Source organism: Tursiops truncatus, chromosome 13 (assembly GCF_011762595.2).
Source record: "Tursiops truncatus isolate mTurTru1 chromosome 13, mTurTru1.mat.Y, whole genome shotgun sequence".
Taxonomy (NCBI): domain Eukaryota; kingdom Metazoa; phylum Chordata; class Mammalia; order Artiodactyla; family Delphinidae; genus Tursiops; species Tursiops truncatus.
Window position 1 is genome coordinate 19,336,750 of NC_047046.1, and position 20,673 is coordinate 19,357,422.

Genomic DNA, 20,673 nt, shown 5'->3' on the forward strand with positions numbered 1-20,673 from the left:
CTCCTACTGTATGCATAGAACAGTACCAGGTGCAGTGGAGGAAACAGGTGAATTAAACACAGGCTCTCCCTCCCTAACCTAGGTCAGGAACACAGGGTTAAAGGCCACGCTATTTATTCACACATTTGGGAGAGTGAGGCCATCTCTGGCACATGTGATGAGAAGGACAGGGTGCTGGGGAGGCTGTCACGGGGGACACAGCAGGTAAATTCCCCAGTAGCCTAGGGCCCTCTGCAGCTGTCTTGGGCCTGGGAAGCAGTCGAGACATAGGTGTTGCAGTGTGGCCCGACACACCTTGGTTCGGGTCTGGTTCGGCCCATGTGTAACTTATAACCTTGGGGAAATGCTTTCATTCTGTGTTTTTAAAATGGTGGTAAAACATAGGTAACGTAAAATTTGCCATTTTAGCCATTTTTAAGCGTGCAGTTCAGTGGTATTAAGTGTATTCACACTGCTGTGCAGCCGTCGCCACCATCCATCTCCTGAATTCCTTCGTCTTGTAAAACTGAAACTCTGTACCCAGTAAACACTAACTCCCCCTCCCCCTCCCCAAGCCCCTGGCAGCCACCATTCTACTTTCTGTCTCTATGAATTTGGCTGCTCTACGGACCTTATGTAAGTGGAATCACAGTATTTGTCCTTTTGTGTTCGGCTTATTGTACTTAGCATAATGTCCTCAGGGTTCATCCATGTTGTAGCATGTGTCAGAATTTCCTTCCCTTTTAAAGCTGATTAATATTCCGTTGGGCGTATACACCACATTTTCTTTATCCATCCATCTGTTGATGGACACTTGGGTTACTTCTACCTTTTGGCTACTGTGAATGATACTGGCATGAATATGAGTGCGTGCGAGTATCTGTCCAGGTCCCTGCTTTCACTTTTTTGGGTATATATCCAGAAGTGGAATTTCTAGATCATATAGTAACTGCATGTTTAATTGTTCGAGGAACTGCCATGGTGTTTTCCGTAGCAGACACATCCTCCGTTTAGTTTTGCATCTGTGGTTTTCTCCTCTATGAAATGGGCGTGGTAGTATGACGACCTACCTAGGGTTGCTGTGAGGCTGAAATGAGGTGGTGTCTGTGAAGGTCCCAGCAGAGTGGGCGGCACACAGTAGGTGCCCAGTACGTGCTCCTCCTCTACACTTACCTGGGGAGGTGGAGCTCTGTTAGCTCACAGACACGTGGGGTCACCCTCTCTCTCCCGGTGTATCCCTCAGCCATGCAGCCAGCTGGCCTTCCACTTTGGGAGTCTCCTGCCCTCAGCCTGTCTTCCTCTCTAACTCTCCTCTTTTTCCCAGGCTGTGGCAGAGCTCCTGCAGACCCTGGATCTGGAGAAGAAGACAGTGGCCATGGGGCACAGCCAGGTGAGTAGAGCTTCTTCCTTTTGCCGTTCTACCCATGACGTCAGGGACGCACGTGAGACCTGAGTCTTGTCCTTCCTCAGCATCCACTACTTCTGTGTGTCTCCTTTCCACCAGAGAGGGCTGAACACAGGGCTAAGTGATCTCTGCCCTTGTTATGTAACAAGGCTGTTAAGACAAAATGTTATAATGTGGGAGGAAATAACATTGGGGAATATCATTTATTAGAGGTAACACTCCCAGGGACCTCAGTGGCCTGGAGAATTAACATCTGGACTTCAGGTAGGACTTTTGGAACCTCAGAAACACCCATCTTCACTCCGAGCCTTGTAACTTTTGCTTTGCAACCAACTGTAACACAACAGTCGTCCTAGCGGATTAGCAGCAGGAAGTGAAAGGAAAGGGCATGAGAAGAAGGTACGTGATTTTAGGGCTGAGAGACGTAGATTTCTCCAAGCTGGTGTTGAGCCAGAAACCCTTCCAGAAAAGTTGAAACGTTTAGAGAAGAATTCCATGGAGCCCTGATATGCTCATGCAGCTTGTAAGTTTTCGAGAGGGAAAATACAGTGTTTGGGGCTCCCCAGATGATCTGACCCTGGGACCCTCACCCTTTTGTTTTTGTGGAAGATGCATTACCACCTCCCAGAACTAGCGTTCCCTGGGTCATAGTGTGGGGAGTGGGGAACAGAGGTTGGAAACTCAAGGACCAGGAGGAGGGCAGGGCAGTAGGGACAACGTTTAGAAATACAAACTGGGGAGAGAAGAGACCAAGGGACCACCTCCCCACTTGGTTATCTGCTGATTGATTAATGGCACCCAGGCAACCTTTGTCAATTAATTGCCTTCCACGTTCAGGTACCCTGTAAAGTGTTGGTGGCATTATTGGCCATTAGTACCTCTTGCAAAGTGAAGTGTGCTGCCCCATCACACCTCTTTCCTCGGAGAGCTCACAGTCATTCACGCTGGTCGTTGCCCCCTGGACACACGAGCCTCTCCCCGCAGGCTTCCTGGTCCTTCTACAGCCTGTGGTTGAAGCTGTTAGTCTGCGTGGTTCCAACCTGATCGATCCTGCTGGGAGCTGGCAGCAACTCTGTGGACATTTCCAGCAGAGGAGATAAACCCCTGGGTTACTGGGCTCCCACCACAAGCCTGGTGCTGTGCTAGGCAAATTCATGTATTATTCCTCTCTTCCCTCACAGTCTCTCTTGAGATAATTACAGTATCCCTTCTTCACAGATGAGGAAAATGTACCTCTGGGAAGTCAGCCCCTTTTCCAGGTCCTCTAGGGAGCCAGGAGCACAGCTCCCATGGAAACCTGTACTGGTCCAACCCCCAAGTTCTCTTCAATACGCTGTGGGTTCTACTGTTTCTTAATGGAAATATACAGCAAATTCTTTACACACAGATGTTTATGGTCTTGAATCAGAGGAATTCTTCTTCAGCTCCAAGAACTTCATCCTTCTAGACCAGTGGTTCTCAAAGTGTGGTCCCTAGACCGGCTGCAGCAGCATCACCCGAGAGCTCCCCGGAAACAGAACTCTCAGGTGCCACCCCAGACTTACTGATTCGGAAACTCTGGGGATGGAACCCTGCAGTCTCGGTTGTAACATGCCCTGTAGGGGATTCCAGTACATGCTCAAGTTTGAGAACTACTGTTTAGATAAATTACTTAGTTATTTCATGAATTTCAAAATCAGTCCCTGTGATCCCATCAACTATTGCAGAGCAGGGAAGAAAACAGCAAGATGAAAAGTCACTATACAAAGTCTCACAGTGGCGAGGCAAGATGTCTACCAGCCAAAAACATCCCCGTAATAAAACATTATTATTATTAATACTTGGCATTCACTAAGAAACTGTCCAGAGCAAATCAAGGTCACTGTGCCCTTTGGGAAGCCAGGCAAGGCAATAGACTGAGATCTTTAAGGGCAGATGCAACTCTCATGCTTTGCAGGGTTCGGCACTTAATAGGTGGGAAGGCTGTGAATAGGGGAAGAGAACAGGCTGACCTGGTCCACACCCGGGCCCCACCACTGCCTAACTGTGTGAATCTTGAGTAAGCGATTTAGCCTCTCTGAGCCTCAGTTCCCGCATCTGTAAAATGGACCCACTGCTCTCTACCTCCCAAGCTGGCTGTGAGACTCAGTAAATTGTCCTTTAACAGGGGCTGGCTGTCATCATTTGTGGCAGGCATTTGCCAACGGGGTCAGGATGCTTGTCAAACAGGATAGCGTTTTAATGTTTAAAGAATTAAACTCCTCTAATCTGGAAAATTACTAAGAGACGGGTAGCTAATTCCTCAGCAATACCAAAAAGGAGAGTGGTTGCCATATTAGATTTTTAAACCTTGGCTTGCCTAACTGGCTTCCAGAGATCCCTTAAAGATAGGGATGTTGGGATGTTACACTCTGCGTGGGCCCGATAAGCAGCTGGACCCCTGAAAAGTGAATAATTTAGATTTTTCTTTGTGATTCTCAGCCCCCGGTACCTTATCGAAGCCTGTGCCGAGGGCCATGACATTTATGAAAAAGGTGGGATTCCACATGCCGTCGGCCTTCTGGTCGGAGTATGCTCTTAAAAGAGAAAAAATCAAGCTAAGATTCTGCAGTGGCGATGACTTACTCCCACTCTGCGTATGGTCGTTTCCAATTATCTTTTTAATGAAAGCCTCATACTTAATCAATAACAGTTTTGGCCGCACTCGCTGCCTTTTGTAACGTATGGACTAGCGCTGTCATCACTTTGATCATTGATTTTTTTTTTATAGCAGCTCTTGGGACTCACTAGCTTGTGAAATTAATGCAGTCATTATTGAAGCAATCTGATAGGTAATGAGTCAATCGTGTGTTTATATCAATGAGGCTAATTGTCTTGGTGGTCCTGGCTGATAGCGTTCTGTAAAGCGATGGAGGGTTGCGAAACAGAGTTAGCACCGATTGGCTGCTGTGGGATTAGCAGAGTGGTCTTCATTACAGAAAATAGGTTTAAGGGAATGGAGAATCGATTGAGACCCTTTGTTCCACCTGGAATCAAATTGCATTTCAGCCTCAAACTCCCGGTGTTTGGATCATGTGAGCGAGGAAGTGAAGCTTCTTGCCGATGTTGAGAACGGGTACAGGGTGTGGACTTGAGGTTCTGGGTTCGAGTCTCAGCTTTGCTGACCACCAGCTATGTGAACTTGAGTCAGTGACACAGCTTCCTTGAGCTGACAGATTCCTCATGGGACTGTTCTGCATATTAAAATGGGACATAGGAGAAAGAGCTTTGAAAAATTTAGATGCCATGCAAATGTTAATTACATTCAGTGACAATTGTAGTCTCGTCTGGAGTCAGAGAGAGGGAAATAAATCCCGGTGTTACCACCTGCTGGCGGAGGGTTGTTGGCACATGCCTTTTTTAGCCTTAGTTTCTCCCTCCGTGAAATGGGGGGATTGTTGTAACTACCATGTAAGATTCTGCGTGTAAAGTGCTTTGCCTGCATACCAAATGGTTAGTTCAGATCCAGAACACAGGAGGGCTCCATCAGTGTTAACCGTTGATTGATAATGTCATGGATTACTTGACAATGTCACTGATCAAGGTGGAGCTCACCAGTGGCTCCAGAGAAACTGAACACCTTTGGGGCTACAAGCCACATCTGGCAAAGAAACGCACAGGACTGTGCTTAGAAGTAAGCGGCACCAAGGCGTCTGAAACGTAACCCTCCCGTCACCGACTCATACATATCCCAGCAGCAGAGCGTCTTTCCTTTGCCTCTGGGGAGGCGACACCAGCTTTAATGACCCCACCGCGTTGGCCGGAGCAGGCCTGGCCCCAGAGCTGCTGATTCCCTCTGAAAACCCTCCCGTGTTCCCTGCAGTCTCTTGGGGGCAGCCGCGAGGGTGCCGGGGAGGCAGTGATCACTTTGCTGCAGGGGCCCTCATCCACTGTTGGTGCACCAGGGCCTGGAAACGGTGTTTTCCGCTGTGTTCTGCTCAGTGTCTGCACCTCCCGCTGGTGGCACCGCCAGGCCCCATCCCCTCCTGACCAAGGAGGGCTGCCCTCACTTCCCCCGCATTCTCTGCCCCTCCTTATAAGGCAGGACCAAGTATTTCTGGGGTGGCGCTTGTCTCAGGGCCAACAGCACTTATCAGAAAAGAACGCACACCCAGGACTGACACCAAGCCCATGATTCTGCATATCCTGGGGTGGGGCCTGGGAATGCGCATTGACCGCCTTCCCTGGGTGATTCTGGTGCACAGAGACGCTTAGGCAGGTCTGTCCTACTAGTGGTTCTCAAATGAGCGTGTGCATGAATCCCCTGGGGATTAAATGAAAATGCCAGTTCTGACTCCGCAGCTCTGGGGTGGGGCCTGAGATGCTGCGTTTCTAACAAACTCCCAGGAGGTGACAATGACCATGCTAAGGTGCATGGACCACACTCTGAGCATCCAGGGGCCAGAAGAAGGGAAAGAGGAGGCATCAGGAGGCAAGATGCTCTGACCATTTAGACCCCCAGTCAAGGGCCGCTACTGACAGATACTTCGGGTAGGTCTAGGAGAGCTGGGGTCTGAGCGGCAGCCCCTCCCACTTGAGGCGGTCTGATTCGGTGGCAGCGAAGTCACCTGCAGCCTTCTCTCCTTCCAGGTCTTCCTCAAGGCGGGCGTGGTCTCCAGGCTGGAGAAGCAGCGGGAGAAGCTGGTGTCTCACAGCATCATCTTGTTGCAGGCGGCTTGCAAGGGCTTTCTGTCTCGTCAGGAGTTCAAGAAGCTGAAGGTGCGGGGGCCCAAGTGCCTTGTGAACCTGGCAGGGGCGTGGGATCGGGGAAAAGCACCATCTGTGCTGGTCTGGGGGCTGTAATCCCTGCTTCTCACGCTTCCTCTTGTGCACGAATCTCCAGTGGGATGTTAACGTGTGGATTCTGGTCCAGTGGGTCTGGGGCGAGCACGGGGTCTGCCCGTCTCCCATGATGGTGCCAGTGCGGCTGGTCCACAGACCCACCCCGAGTGGTCAGACTTTAATAGACACTTTGTAAGATGATATGATTGTTCTAGGACACTGACATCAAATCACCACCGATGTTAGCCTTGGTCAGGATATCCACGAGGTTGTCCAAGCCCTCCTGGGTTGGAAATGGTTTCAACCGGTCCCATCTCTGGAGAACTTGGCTTTCATGGGTCAGCAGAGAGCACGTGGGCAGGACCTGGCCACAGAGGCCTTTGGGACCAAAGGGCAAGGTCAGAGTCCTCAGTCCTGAGCCACCCTGGGCCACCATCCTCAGACATATCCGGAGACTGAGTCTCCTTTCTGTAGCCTGCATGATGGAGAAAGGCAGCACGGCTCTGGAGACAAACAGGAAGCGTGTTCGAATCCCAACTGTACCACGTAGTACCTGAGTGGAGGTGACATGAGATAATGTGCACGTAGTACAGTACGTGGCTCGTCGTTACTGCTCGGTAAATACCAGCTGTCATTGCCTTAGTGTTGTCGTCGTTAATTACTGCCGCCAGAATGAGTCTCAGCGCACATGCCTCCAGCTCATGTCAATTGGTAAATTCCCTTGTACGTACTTGGTAAGAACAGAGAAAGGCAAGAACATTAATAGTGAAAATACTGTAGGCAGTTTTACCAGCGCTCTGCACTCCGGTAGTTTATGCCTTGGGATGATTTGAAATAGAGGTTAATTAAGCGCCTGGGCTGTGTCTGCAGCCAGACTGCAGGGGTTCATATCCTAACACTGCCACTGAGAAGCTGTGTGGCACTGGGCACGTGACTGTACCTCTCTGTGCCTCAGTTTTCCCATCTGAAATGGAGATAATAACAACACCTACCTTCACAGGGCTGTAGTGAGGACTAAGCTGGTGCGTGTAAGATGCTCTGGGCAGTGTATGGCCCGTAGGAGGCGCTGTGCCAGCTGTACGAGCCTTGGCTGTTGTGATGGTGGCAAAGGGAAAGGACCTCTGGCTTCTTAGCTTGATTCCCACCTATGGTAAGAATGCACTAGGTCAGCGGTTCTCAAAGTGTGGTGCCCGGACCTGCATTGTGAGTAATGCAGGTTCTCGGGCCCCACCCCAGACTCACTGAATCCGACCCTCTGGGGTAGAGCCCAGCCGTCTGTGTTTTAACAAGCGTTCCAGGAGATTCCGATGCACACTGAAGAGTGGGAAGCATGGAATTTGTGTTTAAATGGGCTTAAAATAATATCCCTTCCTTAAATATCAACGAGCGACATAATCGTGGCCACTGTGTCTCGCGGGCAGCGTCAGGGACTTCTGAGGATAGTTTTTGCCTTGCACAGTGACTTTTGAGCCTGATCCCCATGTAAGAGGTGACCCTGTTGTTTTATATAATATTTTCTACTCCTTGTCCTATTATTATTATTATTAGGTTATGCAAGATTAAACTGTGGCCTAATATTGATGCCAGGAGCCTGACTCCATGAAAGGAAGGTTGTTTTTTTTTTAAGTTTACCCAATCCCTTCCACTAGGATAAACCCATTTCCTGTACCCCCTTTGCCACCCTCTGCCTCCTTCAACTGGGCTGGGAAAGGCCCTTCAGTTTCCACTCTCCCTCCCCTGCAGATTCACCGGCTGGCTGCCCAGTGCATCCAGAAGAATGTGGCTGTGTTCTTGGCGGTCAAGGACTGGCCGTGGTGGCAGCTCCTGGGTTCCCTTCGGCCCCTGCTGAGTGCCACCATCGGGGAGGAGCAGCTCCGCGCCAAGGAGGTGGGTGCACGGGGCAGGCAGGGCGCCTCCCTCCGCCCCGCCCCTTAGTGTTTGCATCCGGACCCGGTGCCCCACCCCTTGAAATCCTTCATCTGGGAATGCTCCGCCAACAGCCCTCGCTGCCCCCTTGCAGATATCCCTCTGCTCCCTTCGACACAGACCTCCCTCCACCATGTGGCCAGCTCCTCTGTGGGCTAGTGGGTGCTGGTCAGAGGCGCCATCACCGCCCCGGGGGCGTGCAAACGCTCGCTTACTGCTCATCCGGGAGACTCAAGGGGAGAGTGTTTGAGTCCTTTATCTTCTTATCTCTCAGGGGGCGCTCCCCTTACTCTCCCTTCTACCCTATTAGCACCCACCTGTTATAGATAACTGCTCTGATTGGTTTCTGATTTATCCTGCCTGTTGGTCCTTTTTGCAAAAATTAGCAAATACAGGCATTTCTCAGAGATAGTGCAGGTTCAGTTCCAGACCACCGAGATAAAGTGGGTATCACGGTAAAGTGAGTCACGTGAATTTGGTGGCTTCCCAGAGCCTACAAAAGTTGACACTATACTTTAGTCTATTAAGTGTGCAATAGCATTCTGTCTAAAAAAACAGCGTACGTACCTTAATTGAAAAATAATGCTGTTGGAAAAAATGCACCAATAGACTTGCTCAACACAGGGTTGCCACCAACCTTCAATTTGTAAAAAAATGCAATGTCTGCAAAGTGCAATAAAGCCCAGCTCAATGAAACAAAGTATGCCTGTACACACACACACACACACACACACACACACTCAACTAATGGTTCCTTTCTTTTTTACACAAAAGGTAGCATACTATGTTTTCTTCTGCAACTTGCATTTTTCACTTCAAAATATATTTTAAGAATCATGGCATGTCTATTGTTTTGGATTTTCTTTAAAAAAATGTTTTAACTGAAGTATATTGGACCTGCAACATTGTGAATTTAAGCTGTGCAACATGTTAATGTGATACATTTATATATCGTCACATGGTTCCCATTTTTAAAGAAGTCTTCCTTGTTCTCGTTTCATGGCCACATAGGCCTCCTTGGTGTGTGTGTTTCATGGTTCACTCCATCAGCCTTCAGTGCGTGGGCATTTCAGTTGCTCCTGATGGTGGTATTGTAAACCTCGTGCTGACCCACTGGCCAAAAAGTGATAATTAGGGAAGACGAAGAGCTGAGCACCCGTCTCACTCGGGCGTGCCCAGTCTCAGGATAAGTGGCGGTCCTGTTCTGAGTATTTGCATTCAGCCCCTAGACTGGGGTGGTATAGACCAGACTTGCGTGAGCAGAGCCATTGATATTCAGAAATGGTCAAAGAAAACATCCCTCGTAGGAACTTGGCATCTGGGTGTCATCACAGATAGGCTGCTGACTTGCCTACTTCGTTCCCTGGCCACTCTTTATGTACGTGGAACCTATACCTCCAGTGCGGAATGGCTTCTGTTAAGGTGTTTGCTTTTGTAGGCGGAGCTTACAGCGCTGAGACAGAAGCTAGAAAAGTCAGAGAGGTCTCGGAATGATCTGCGGCAGAACACAGACCTTCTGGAGAGCAAGGTAGCCCCATCCCTCCTGTGTGGGGTCCCTGTGCGGGGGGAGGTCTGCTGATGGAGAAGGTGATGAGGATGAGCCTGGCATTGTGCTAAGTGCCTTCGGGCCTCCTCAGAGTAACCCTGTGAAGTGCATGCTGTTACTGTCCTCGTTTTACAGAGGACGAAACTGAGGCTCTGGGATATTAAGTACCTTCCCCAGGCCACACAACCAGCAAGTATAGAGCTGAGATTCAAACCCATGTCATTTGGCCCCAAAGGGAAGAATTTCTTCAATAAGTCACAAAAGCACAAATCACAGGGGGAAAATGATCACTGGGACCCCAGTAACCATCTGACCCACTGACCATCAACTTCTGATGGTCAGAGCATAAAATGGAGACACACCACATACTGGGAGATGAAATCTGCAACACATATAATTGATAAAGAGTAACCAGGATATGTAAAGAATTTCCTCAAATCAACTGGAAGAAAGGCAAACACTCCAGTTTAAAAAAATGGGCAAAAATTAGGAATTGGCAGTTCCCAGGAGCAAGAGTTCTGATGATCAGGAATTCAGATGGCCAATAAACTCGTGAAAAGATGAGCAACTAACTAGCAATCAGGAAATGTGAATTAACACAATAGGTGTCATTTCACGCTTCAGATGGGCAAAATCCAGAGGTCTGATGTAGCCAAGTGCTGGCAGGGGCGTAGCGGCAGGAGCTCATGCTGCTGGGGGGAGAGTAAATTGATCTCATGGCTCTTGAACAATCTAGCATTATCTCTGAAAGATGAAGCTGCCTGTACCCTGTGGCCCAGCAATTCCACTTCTAGGTGCACATGCAGGAGAAGCTCTCTCACCTAAATGAAAAGACAAGAAGCTTATAGCAGCAACATTTGTCGTGTTGAAGAAATGTGAGCACCCAAAAGGGAGTCTGTTGACAGAACGCATGAACACATTTTGTTACACTAAAAACTCAGTTGCCAAAGTGAAAATGGATAAAGAGGCAGCAAACTATGGCCCGCAGGGCAGATCCATGTCACCACCTGTTCTTTGTAGTTTTATGGGCACACGGCCACGCCCATTTATCTGTGCCTAGTCTGGCTGCTTTCGTGCTACAAAGGCAGAGTTGAGCAGTTGTGACAGACTGTATGACCTGCAGAGATTAAAAATATTTACTATCTGGCTCTTTATAGAAGACGTTTCGTGACCCTTCAACCAGAGATACATGAACCAACATGGATTGCCCTTGGAAACAAAATGCTGAAGGAAAAGGATTAATTTACAAAAGAATGCCTAAAATGTGTTACAGTACATATCAGTTTTTAAAATGTGCACAACAATACCATACAGTGATTGGGGAATATAGCTAAGTAGTTATGGTGTAAAGGTATTCATGGGAATAATAATGCCAGATTCTGCATAGTGGCCGACTCTGGGGGATGGAAGGGACACGTGACTGGGGAAGGTTGGACTGGGGTGTGTGTGACTGCAGGCCGGGGTTTTCTCTCTTTGGCTGGGGATCGAGTTCGTGGGCTGGGGATGAAGACGTGAACCGGATGGCCCTGCCCCCAAGGAGACGATCTCAGATTACAGACCCCTACACGTCTTCATTCCGTATAATGTGGGGGCGCGGTCAGTGAGCTGTGGGGAGACCAGGAAAGAGCTCTCCAAGGAAAACTTGCCATCCCATTCAGCTCTCGGGGCCGGATGAGGGTGAGGAGAGGAAGGCGTGTGTCTGAGGCACAGAATTAAAAGGGGCACCAAAAAACTCAGCGAGATAAATAATATTTAATGCAGTATCTTTTAAGAGGTGAATTGAATGCAAAAAATCCAGGATTGGGCTTCCCTGGTGGCGCAGTGGTTGAGAGTCCGCCTGCCGACGATGCAGGGGACGTGGGTTTGTGCCCCGGTCCGGGAAGATCCCACATGCCGCGGGGCGGCTGCGCCCGTGAGCCATGGCCGCTGAGCCTGTGCGTCCGGAGCCTGTGCTCCGCAACGGGAGAGGCCACCACAGTGAGAGGCCCGCGAACCGCAAAAAAAAAAAAAAAAAAAAAAAAAGAAAGAAAAATCCAGGATGAGCAGAATATCAGAATTTTAAATAAATGCAGGGTTTACGGGCCAAGATTAGGGTGAGGCAAGTGACGAACTCTGCACAGTGGGATCCTGTCTTGATTCTTTATTTAAAAGTTTGATATTTTAGTCATCACAGATTTTTGGCATTAATTTTGATTTTCTTAAAGATTGCATTAACGTTTTTAGTTTATCTTGATTTCTGAGGTTTTCGGTGCTCCCTTCAATTTTGCACCCTAGTTGAATGCTTCGCTGCCTTTCTTCAGGAAGCCCTGGGTACCTCACAGGCTTCTGGTGGAGTTCAGGTGGAGCTGATTTATTCCCATGTTCATCACATACTGTGAGCATCTCCCGTGTGGCAGACATTCAACTGGACCGACCCCTTGGATACAGCCAGGGACAAAGCAAAGTCCCTGTCCTCACAAAGTCTCCAGGCCAATAGAGGGAGACAGATCACAAGTAAATAAACACGCAAACTAGTTTCAGATGGTGGAGTGCTGCAGGTATTAAGCAGAGCGAGGTGACAGTGGAGGGAGGTCGAGTGGGGGCCAGTATTTCCTGAGTGGTCAGGGAAGACTTCTGTGGACTGAGATATTTGAATGTAGATCTGAACGATTTGCTGTACCCGTTTCTGTGCAGATCTGGAGGAAGGGTAGAAACAGCAAGTGCAAAGGTCCTGAAGCAACATGAGATAAAGCTCAGTCCAGAGCAAAGCTAGAGCGTTCTCTGCCGGCGAGGCTGTGATGTTGTCATTACTGGTAATATTGCTTGGTTTGGTTGGTGGCTAATGGGGACTGAAATTAGATTCACCATCAAGCCAACATAACTCAACCTTCGCTCTACGTTCGCAGCCTGAGTTGAGCCTCGCCGGCTCACGTGGGGCACGGAATGAAGTTGGGGTGGGGGGCTGTCTCTTTTCCACCCTTCTCATCCTCCCCGTGATTGTGTCCACTCTCCCCACCAAGGGTCCTCTGTCTGCTCAATCCACACCCACTCCCATGGTCAGGCAAGAGGCAGGGGCCCCTGGAAGGGAGAGTCACGTCTGCACACAGAGTTAGGAGAAGCTGGGCGGGCGGGGCTGCTGCGCCATGAGCCGGTGCCCCTCTCGTGGACGAGACTGTGAGGCGGAGACGAAACGACAACTGAGAGCGCCTTACGTTCTCCATCGAGGCTCCAGAGGGCCAGTGGCCTGACCTCTCTTGCCGGAAGTAGCCATGAGTAGAGCAGCAGAAGCAAAAAATCGGAGCTCTGTGGGCTGGTGGGGAATATCGGTGACTTCCCGGTAGAAATTCCTTCCTGCCGAGCCGACACTTGATGCAGTAATTCATCTCGAGCTGTCAGGTTGGACTTGGGAGTTTGCGATGTGTCAGCTGCTGGGGGAGACTTGGAGAGAGGGATGCGGTGAGCATCTTTAGCATCTAGAGCTCCAGCTTACGGGACACTGGGAGGAGAGAGGGAGGGAGCCAGGCTTCTGAGACCAGAACCAAGCATAGACAGGTCAGCACCTACGGAATATTCTGTCCAGGCTCTTTTTGTCTTTGTGTCACACACGGTTGAATGCATGGGGCCTTGAAAAAATAAGATAAAAATTTAAAGCTAAGAAAATCAGAGCAAAGGGAACTAAGAGCTGAGTATACAAAACCAGGGAGAGTTAGAATATAGACGTTTACCATTGGCCTCAGACTCACTCTCACCTCACAGCCTTTGCCTGTGCTGTTCCCTCTGCCTGGAGCATTCCTCTCCACCCTCTTCACCTGGTAAATGTCTGGTCATCCCTTCTTACTGAGTTCAGGTGGTGCTTCCTCCAAGAAGCCTTCCTTGACCCTCTAAGGGTGGGTTAGGCCCCCACTATATTCTACCCCTGGCCCTGTGCTTCCTTCCCCTCACAGCGTTGATCGGTGCAACCTAATCACCTCCTGTGTCCCAGCTAGACTGGGAGAACCCAAGGGCAGGGATGTGTCTTGCTCATCACGTCAGCCCGGCCCCAGGTACAGAATAGACACAGGATGGGTGAGTGGAACCATTCAAAGTGGGCCGAAATTTTGACACTGAGCTTCCTAGCAACCAAAGCAAAGAGGAAAACAGGATATTCCATAGACATGTTGTGCCTAGGTTAAACACACACACACACACACGCACACACCTGTTGCTTGAGAAAAAAGTAACTTTTCAGGGTATTGAGATAATCTAGTTATTAGAGAAGTTTCTCTCATGAATCCTCATTAAAAGGGCACTATTCACACCGTAAATACAAGAGGGGTCTGTAGGAATGCTTTTGGCAGCATCTCCTTGCAATGCAAGCCAAGGGTGTGATGCCAGGGCCATAAAGAGAATTCAGCCGGGAGTCAAAGCAGCGCTTTATCCAGGAAGCACATTTAGATGACTGAGTGTTAGGATTTCTTCCTCTTCCTTCTCAAACCCCCCTTTCTGCCGCCTCTTCTTCCTCCTGTTTCTCCTTTCCTCCTGCCTTTTAGACTTAGGTTAAGGTCCAACATACAAAAAAGTGCCCACATCTTAAGTGTACAGCTTAATGAATTTTCACAAAGTGGACACACCAATGCAGCCAGCACCCAGAGTGTGACACAGGTCACTCCCAGCTTCCCTCAGCTTCCCCCCCGGTGCCCCCTTTCAGCCACTACCCTCCACCCGTAACCACCAAACTGACTTCTGACGCTAGAGATTAGTTTTCTCCCTGTTTCTGCACTTTACCTAAATTCATCAAAGATGCCTACTCATTTGTGTCTGGTTTCTTTCATTTGACATCATTTGTGACATTCATCCACCTTGTCATGGGTGATGGTGGATCACTCCCTCCCTTTACTGTAGAGTAGTCCATTATGCACAGAGACCGCTCTCTATCCCTTCTACTCTAAAGGAACATTCAGTTGTTTCTCTTTTTCAACTATAAAGAGCAAGCCTGCTGTGAACATCCTCACACGTGTCTTTTGGTGCACAGGTCGTACACTTCTGTTAGGAATACACCTAGGGATGCAATGGCTGGGTTTTAAGTTGTTTCTGTGTTCAGTTTTCGTAGATGCTGCCCAACAGCTTGCTACCATGTTTGTGTCGGTTTGCACTTGCACGTGGCCACAGGTGAGCATTCTGCCTGCTCCACGTCCTTACCTGCACTGGGCCTTATCTGCCTTTTTCATTTAGCGATTGTGGTGGGTGTGCACTTGTACAACATTGTGATTTTAATTTGCACCTCTTCACATGTTTTTGGCTATTTGGTTATCCTCTTTGGCAAAGTGGTCTTTCACGTCTTTTCTGTTGCTTTTCTTGTTAATTTGTAGCAGTTCTTTATATGCCGTGGATATAAGGTCAGTTGCTCAATGTAAGTAGTACACATGCCTTCCACTCTGTGGCTTGCCTTCTCTGATGCAGTAATTTGAAGTGTTTTCTGAAGCCCTGCGTCTCTTCAGACCCACCAGAGGGCGAGGAGGAGGTCAGAGGGCTCCAGGACTCCCAAACCTGCATCCATTACAGTATATGCACTTTTTTGGTTTCATTCTGTTTTTATCGATTCTCAGATGCACATTATTTTCTCCCTTTGTACACCTCTGGACTCAGGATGCATCTTACAATCAATGGCAGCTCAGATTTGGTGAAATGTAGCATGTTGGGGCCCAAGTAAGATTGCTTTCGAAGAAGGGGCTCCGTTTCCCTTCCCTTCCCCCCACCTCCCACCCACGACCTGGGCAAAGCTACTGTTGATTTGTGTTCTTGCTTTTGCACTTTAAAGAGCGTCGGAATGATCCAGAAGAGCTGTTAACCCTGTAGCTTCCCTGGTCCCATCTCTCAAGGCTTTGACCCAGGAGGGAATCTTGGAGGTGGAGGTCCTTCAGTGCTTCTTCACCAAGCCTTGAGGGGACTCTGATGCGGGAGGGTTGTGCTGTGTTAGAGCAGTGGTGAATGTGTGTCAGAATCCCCGAGAGGACGTGTCAGGATGTAGATCGCTGGATCCCGGCCTTCGAGGTTCTGGGTCGGTGGCTTGGAGTGGCCCTGGAGCTTCTGTGTTTCTAGTAAGTTCTCAGGTGATGTTGAACCTGCTGGTCCAGGGATCACACTTTGAGAAACATTAATACGAAGTGTCTCTTCCCACATCTCCTTCCACGCGGTTCTCCTTTCTTGGAAGCGAGTTCCTGTTGACAGTTGGGGAGCAGACGCTCCTTCAGGGCTGTGCCTCCTGAAGACCCCCAGCCCCCTTCACAGCGTCTGCACCCCACCCTCGTCTCAGCAGGGGGAAACAGCCGCAGGACCGTGGCTGAAACATGGTGTTGCCTCATCAGTGGGAACTCCCATTTGACGGGGCTTAGTCAAAAGACAACATTATGGCAAAATGATTTGAGTGCTTCATTTGCGAAGGAGCAGAAGAGAGACGAGGAACCTCTGAGTCGCTGGCTGTAAATCTTCTTCAAGCGTGCAAAATCGGCCTGCATGCCAAGTGGGGTTTTTTATTTTCACAAGGAAGCAGCCAGTCTGGTAGGGAGCCCTTGGCAGGCTGCGGGAGTACGTGGCGGTGCGTGAGAGAGGGGCGGTCTCTTCTCTCTCTGGAATATATCCAGGACCTTATTTACGGCAGAAGACAGAGGCCCATGCGCTCCGATGTCTGGCCTCATTAGCCCAGGAAGTTTCACTTCTGGGTGAGGAATTGCCGAGAGAAGCACCAGGTTGCAGCGGGGACTGGAAACTTAGGGCAGAAGTGCGTTCGCATAGCCCTGAGGGAGGTGGCTGTGATGGCCGTGATGTCCAGCAGCAGCTGACCTCTAGGAGGGGACAGGAAGTGACTTGCTGGGGGTCACGGGCCTTGACCTCAGCCCAGCTCTCCTGACGCCTGGTTCCGTGCTCTGGCACAGCGCTCTGCCTCGGTGGGGACGGGACGTGGTAGCCCCTCGTCCCCAGGAGAATAAAACAGCCTGGTTTCCTACCTGACTCAAGATGTTAGGGTCTCTCGGGCCTTCACTGTGGGCACATGCCGGGGAGGGCATCCTCCCGGCGGACAGCCAGCTGCAGAGGCTCTGCCGACACCGGGTGAGCATGTTTAAAGATGGCCTCAGTGGGGTGAGCCAAAGCCCCACAGAGGGGGGCTCGGCTGGAAAGTCCATTCTGCGTGCCTCTGCTTCCCCAGGTGAAAATGGGGCCCATCATCTCGTCCCTAGCTGCCTTGCAACGCAAATGCAGAAGCAGGGGCTGTACGAGGCGGGGATGATGACAATGACCTGCCCTGGTGCTCTGGGACAGGAGCAGAGGGTCCATCAGGACAGCTGACCTTGTGCCCTTGTGCCCTCATTGCTGCGGGATTATAGGCAAATTCCTCAAGACTCTGAGCCCTTGCGTCACCATGAGTACGACGGTGGCACCATGAGTAGGACGCATTCCTCCGTGTAGGGCTGTGTGAGGAGGGGTCTGTAAAGCAGCCGTCACACTCCCTCTGACGCAGCCCCGCTCTGACTAATACACAGTTGATATTTTTTACCTTCCCCCCAGCAAGCTGAGTTCCTCAAAGACAATGATACACCTTAGCTATAATACTGCACCCTCCAAGCATTCCGTGGGCATTGAATGAATGAACGGAATAGTGCCGAAGTTAGGAATTAAAGTAACAGTTAATGAGCAGTGTGTCCGTGCCAGGTGCTGGGATAAATACTTTACCTGCATCATCTCATTTTACCTTCAAATCACACTGTGAGGGAGGCGTTAGTACCCCGCGTTCTAGATGAGGAAAGTGAAGCTTGTAGAGGGGAAGTGATTTGTCGGACATCACACAGCCCGTGACTAGCAGAGCTGGGATTGGAACCCAGGTCTGTCTGGGATCCAGGAGGAGCATCTACCCAGACTGGGAGTGGGCTCAGGGAGGGCTTCTCGGAGGAGGGGTCTTGAAGGCTGAGCAGGCCCGGCCAGGCCATGGGGTGGGGAGGCATTCCAGGTGGAGGGCAGAGCAAGGGCAGAGCCAGAGAGCAGGGACCTGATCTGGCACCTGCGGTCCTGGCGGTGCCTCATGGAGTGTCTCCTGGAGCGAGGGTGATTATGGCGTGGGGGTCAGGCCATGAAGCTGGGCCGGGTCACAGGGGCTGTGAGAAGCATGTTAGAGGGTTGAACTCCATCCTGAAGGTCGGGGCCGGACCAAAGAGCATTCTCAGGATGGGATGTGTGGGTGACAGCACCTGAGGGGTTATTATCCTTTTGGGGGGTGCTAGGGTTCCTTGAAGACCCTTTCTAAAGCTCGTGAAAGCCCGTAACTGTCCCTTCTGCCCCCACGGCCAGTCAGCGATGTGTCCATCCCCACGTCCCGCTCAGGAGATGCCCCTCCTCTCGGCACTCTTAAAGCAGCGGCCCATCTCCACCGAAATCCGCTCCTTGGTTTACGCGCATTTATTCGTTCACTCAGCACATGTTCTTTGAGCCCCCAAGAGGCAGTTTGACGGTGTGGTTAGAAGTGAAGGCTCAGGAGCCAGGCTGCCGTAATTCATAGCCCAGCTCTGCCCCTGGCTGGCTGGGTGTCCTTGGCCGTCTGCACCCTGGTGCCTCATCTGCAGTCTGGAGCCATCAGTGCCTGCCTGTCTGCGTTGCCGTGAGGGTTCTGTGGGTTAGCCTGTGCTGGGCGCGCCGTCAGCGCTGTCTGTGGTGGCGATTGTGACTGAGGTATTACTGTTACTGTCGCTATTACTGTTACTTACGAGCAGGTGGCGGCCCCAGCTGGGAAAAGAAATACAGTGGTGCCTGCACTGGTGTCTGCCTGTGTCTCTGGGGCCCCGGAGACTTGTCCTGAGTCGTCCGTGATGCCTGGGGCAGCTTTAGGGGCAGGTACCGTGAGACCTGCTTAATCTCCTTGACCAGCAGACAGCGGCCCCCCGCCCCCTGCCGCTGGCCTTGCCGTCAGGCTGCCCTTCACCTGTCGATTCATTTTCTCGCCTCTCTCTCTTTTCTCTCTTCTGATTTTTTTTCCATTTTCCGTTTTAGCCACTCAGGTTGATGGGGATGGGGGCTTCCCTTCCACGGGGGGTCCACAAGGCTCCCTTTGGCCGTGGCCCCGTGGAGTGGTTGGGGTCCAGGTCTTAGCAGGCCGTTGACCTGCACCCGCTGGCTGTTCCACGTCTGCTCCAGGAGGACGACGATTCCTGCTCTGCTGCCCCCAGGGGCCCAGGGGCAGGGGACTGAGTTGGACAGTGGATGCGGGACAGAGGACCGTCTGGACAGAGGTCCAGCCAGGACCCGGGAGTGAGACCGCCCCGGCGGACTCCCTCTGACACTCATCATCTCTGATTTGAGCACATCGTTTCACCTCTCAGTGCCTGTTTCTTGTCCTGTGCAAAGACCCTCCTCATAAGGCGTCTGTGCCCAGTGCTCAGTAAGCTTATGTCTGTCCTCAGTGGTGGATGAGTGAGCTGCTTCTCATTCAAGGGCTTATTATGAACAAATCCTTTCGGTTAAACTGAAAAGTACAGGAGGAGAGGGAAAGGGTGCTGTTTGCTCTCGACGGGAAAGGTGACTTGGGGTCAGAGGGCCCTTGAGTATAAGAGCCCAGGGCAGGGTTGAGGCAAGACACGTGGGCGCCTCACATGTGGTTTTCTTCTCTCTCCAACTCGACAGTGGAGTCTTTGAGGGCAGGGTGCTTGTATCATGAAGGGCAGGTGACAGTGACAGCCCACGGGACCCCACGTGTGCTCGGCACTTAACATCCTTCAAATCCCCGTTACCCACTGTTGCCCCAAACTGCCCCTGGTGTCAGCGTGCAGGATATATTATTTGTTTGTGCAAAATGTCCAGCAGATTAATTCATTTCTGTCCCTCCCTCTCTGGCAGGCCCTTGGAGTCGTTGTCCCTAAGTAGAAAGAGGGTTTCTGATGACTTGGCCAAGTGATGGACCCAGGGAGGCTTCCAGAATAATTGCTGGTTAACTGGTCCTGGAGCAATCCGCTGAGGTCCCTTCTGGCTTTGCAGACCAGCCTCTCCCCTCATTAACTTGGCCTTCATTTTGCACTCACCTAATAGCTCTGGGTGTGGTGCCTACCCCTCACCTCACAGACAGAGCCCCCAGACCCCAAAATGTGTGAAGGGAGAGGGCTTTGTGGGGACAGGGGGAGGTCAGGGGCTACTGTCTCTATTAAAAGCGGCTGTCGTTTGCCCAGGTTGAAAGGACTAATTGTTCTTTTGTTTCCAGACTTGGGGTCTGTGGAACTCAGAATTAATGCATTAAATTAATTTTGTGCTCCCTTTGCTCAGGCCCATTAGCACAAATTAGATTTCATACTGATTGGCTAAGGCAGAGGGAACACAGTTGTGTATGGGATCAGGGCTGATCTCGGGGATGCGGGGCATGTTTAGGGGTGTGATCTGGGGCGCTCCTGGATTGCACTGGCCTGTAGTCGGCACCCACTGCAAGTAATCATTTTTCCAGCTTGAACGCCTTTGCACATCCATAGGCAGATCTAACCCATCTAAAGCCAGGTGAGGCCAAGATTAGGAGGCGATCCTAGCTATTTCTACGGCAGCAATTCTTCAACTTCGTGGTGCTGAAGAATCACCCTGGAGTGTGTTGAAATTCACATTCCTGGGTCCCACCTCAGAGACTTGGGTTTGGGGGATCTGAGGATCCTGAGATTTGTATTTAAACAACCGTCCAAGGTCATTGCAATGAATACTGTAGAGACGACAGTGCGAGGAATGGCAAAGGAAGCCCCACCCCAAAGGCAGCCAGGAACACGGCCAGAGAGCCCTTTCCCCTTTAACTGGCGTTCGGTACTTGGATGTGAGGGACCTGGGTCCGCTTCCACGCTGTGCTGCTCACTTGTTGTGTGACTTCCGAACACTCCCCTTAAGCCTCGTTTTTTTTTGTCTGTTTATTGAAATTGGCATTTTGGCCTGAGCTGTCACTGGTATGGTCAGCAAGATGGGAGGGAAGCTGATGCGCTGGAGGAGAAAGAAAGGTGGGGGGCATAGAATGGACAGGGCAGCCCCAGCTCAATTTATGGTTTAGGCTATT

The 20,673-nt window shown here is 50.6% G+C and overlaps 1 protein-coding gene across 1 annotated transcript in view; it reads left to right on the top strand.

Moving 5' to 3' along the window:
• The window catches only part of MYO18B (myosin XVIIIB), a 221,001-nt gene that overhangs the window by 84,534 nt on the left and 115,794 nt on the right, over positions 1 to 20,673 (top strand). Inside the window, exons 21-24 of the mRNA XM_033837911.2 lie at positions 1,304 to 1,369; positions 5,993 to 6,121; positions 7,928 to 8,071; positions 9,549 to 9,638. Coding sequence (XP_033693802.1) covers positions 1,304 to 1,369; positions 5,993 to 6,121; positions 7,928 to 8,071; positions 9,549 to 9,638 — 429 coding nt within the window. The remainder of the gene's footprint in view (positions 1 to 1,303; positions 1,370 to 5,992; positions 6,122 to 7,927; positions 8,072 to 9,548; positions 9,639 to 20,673) is intronic.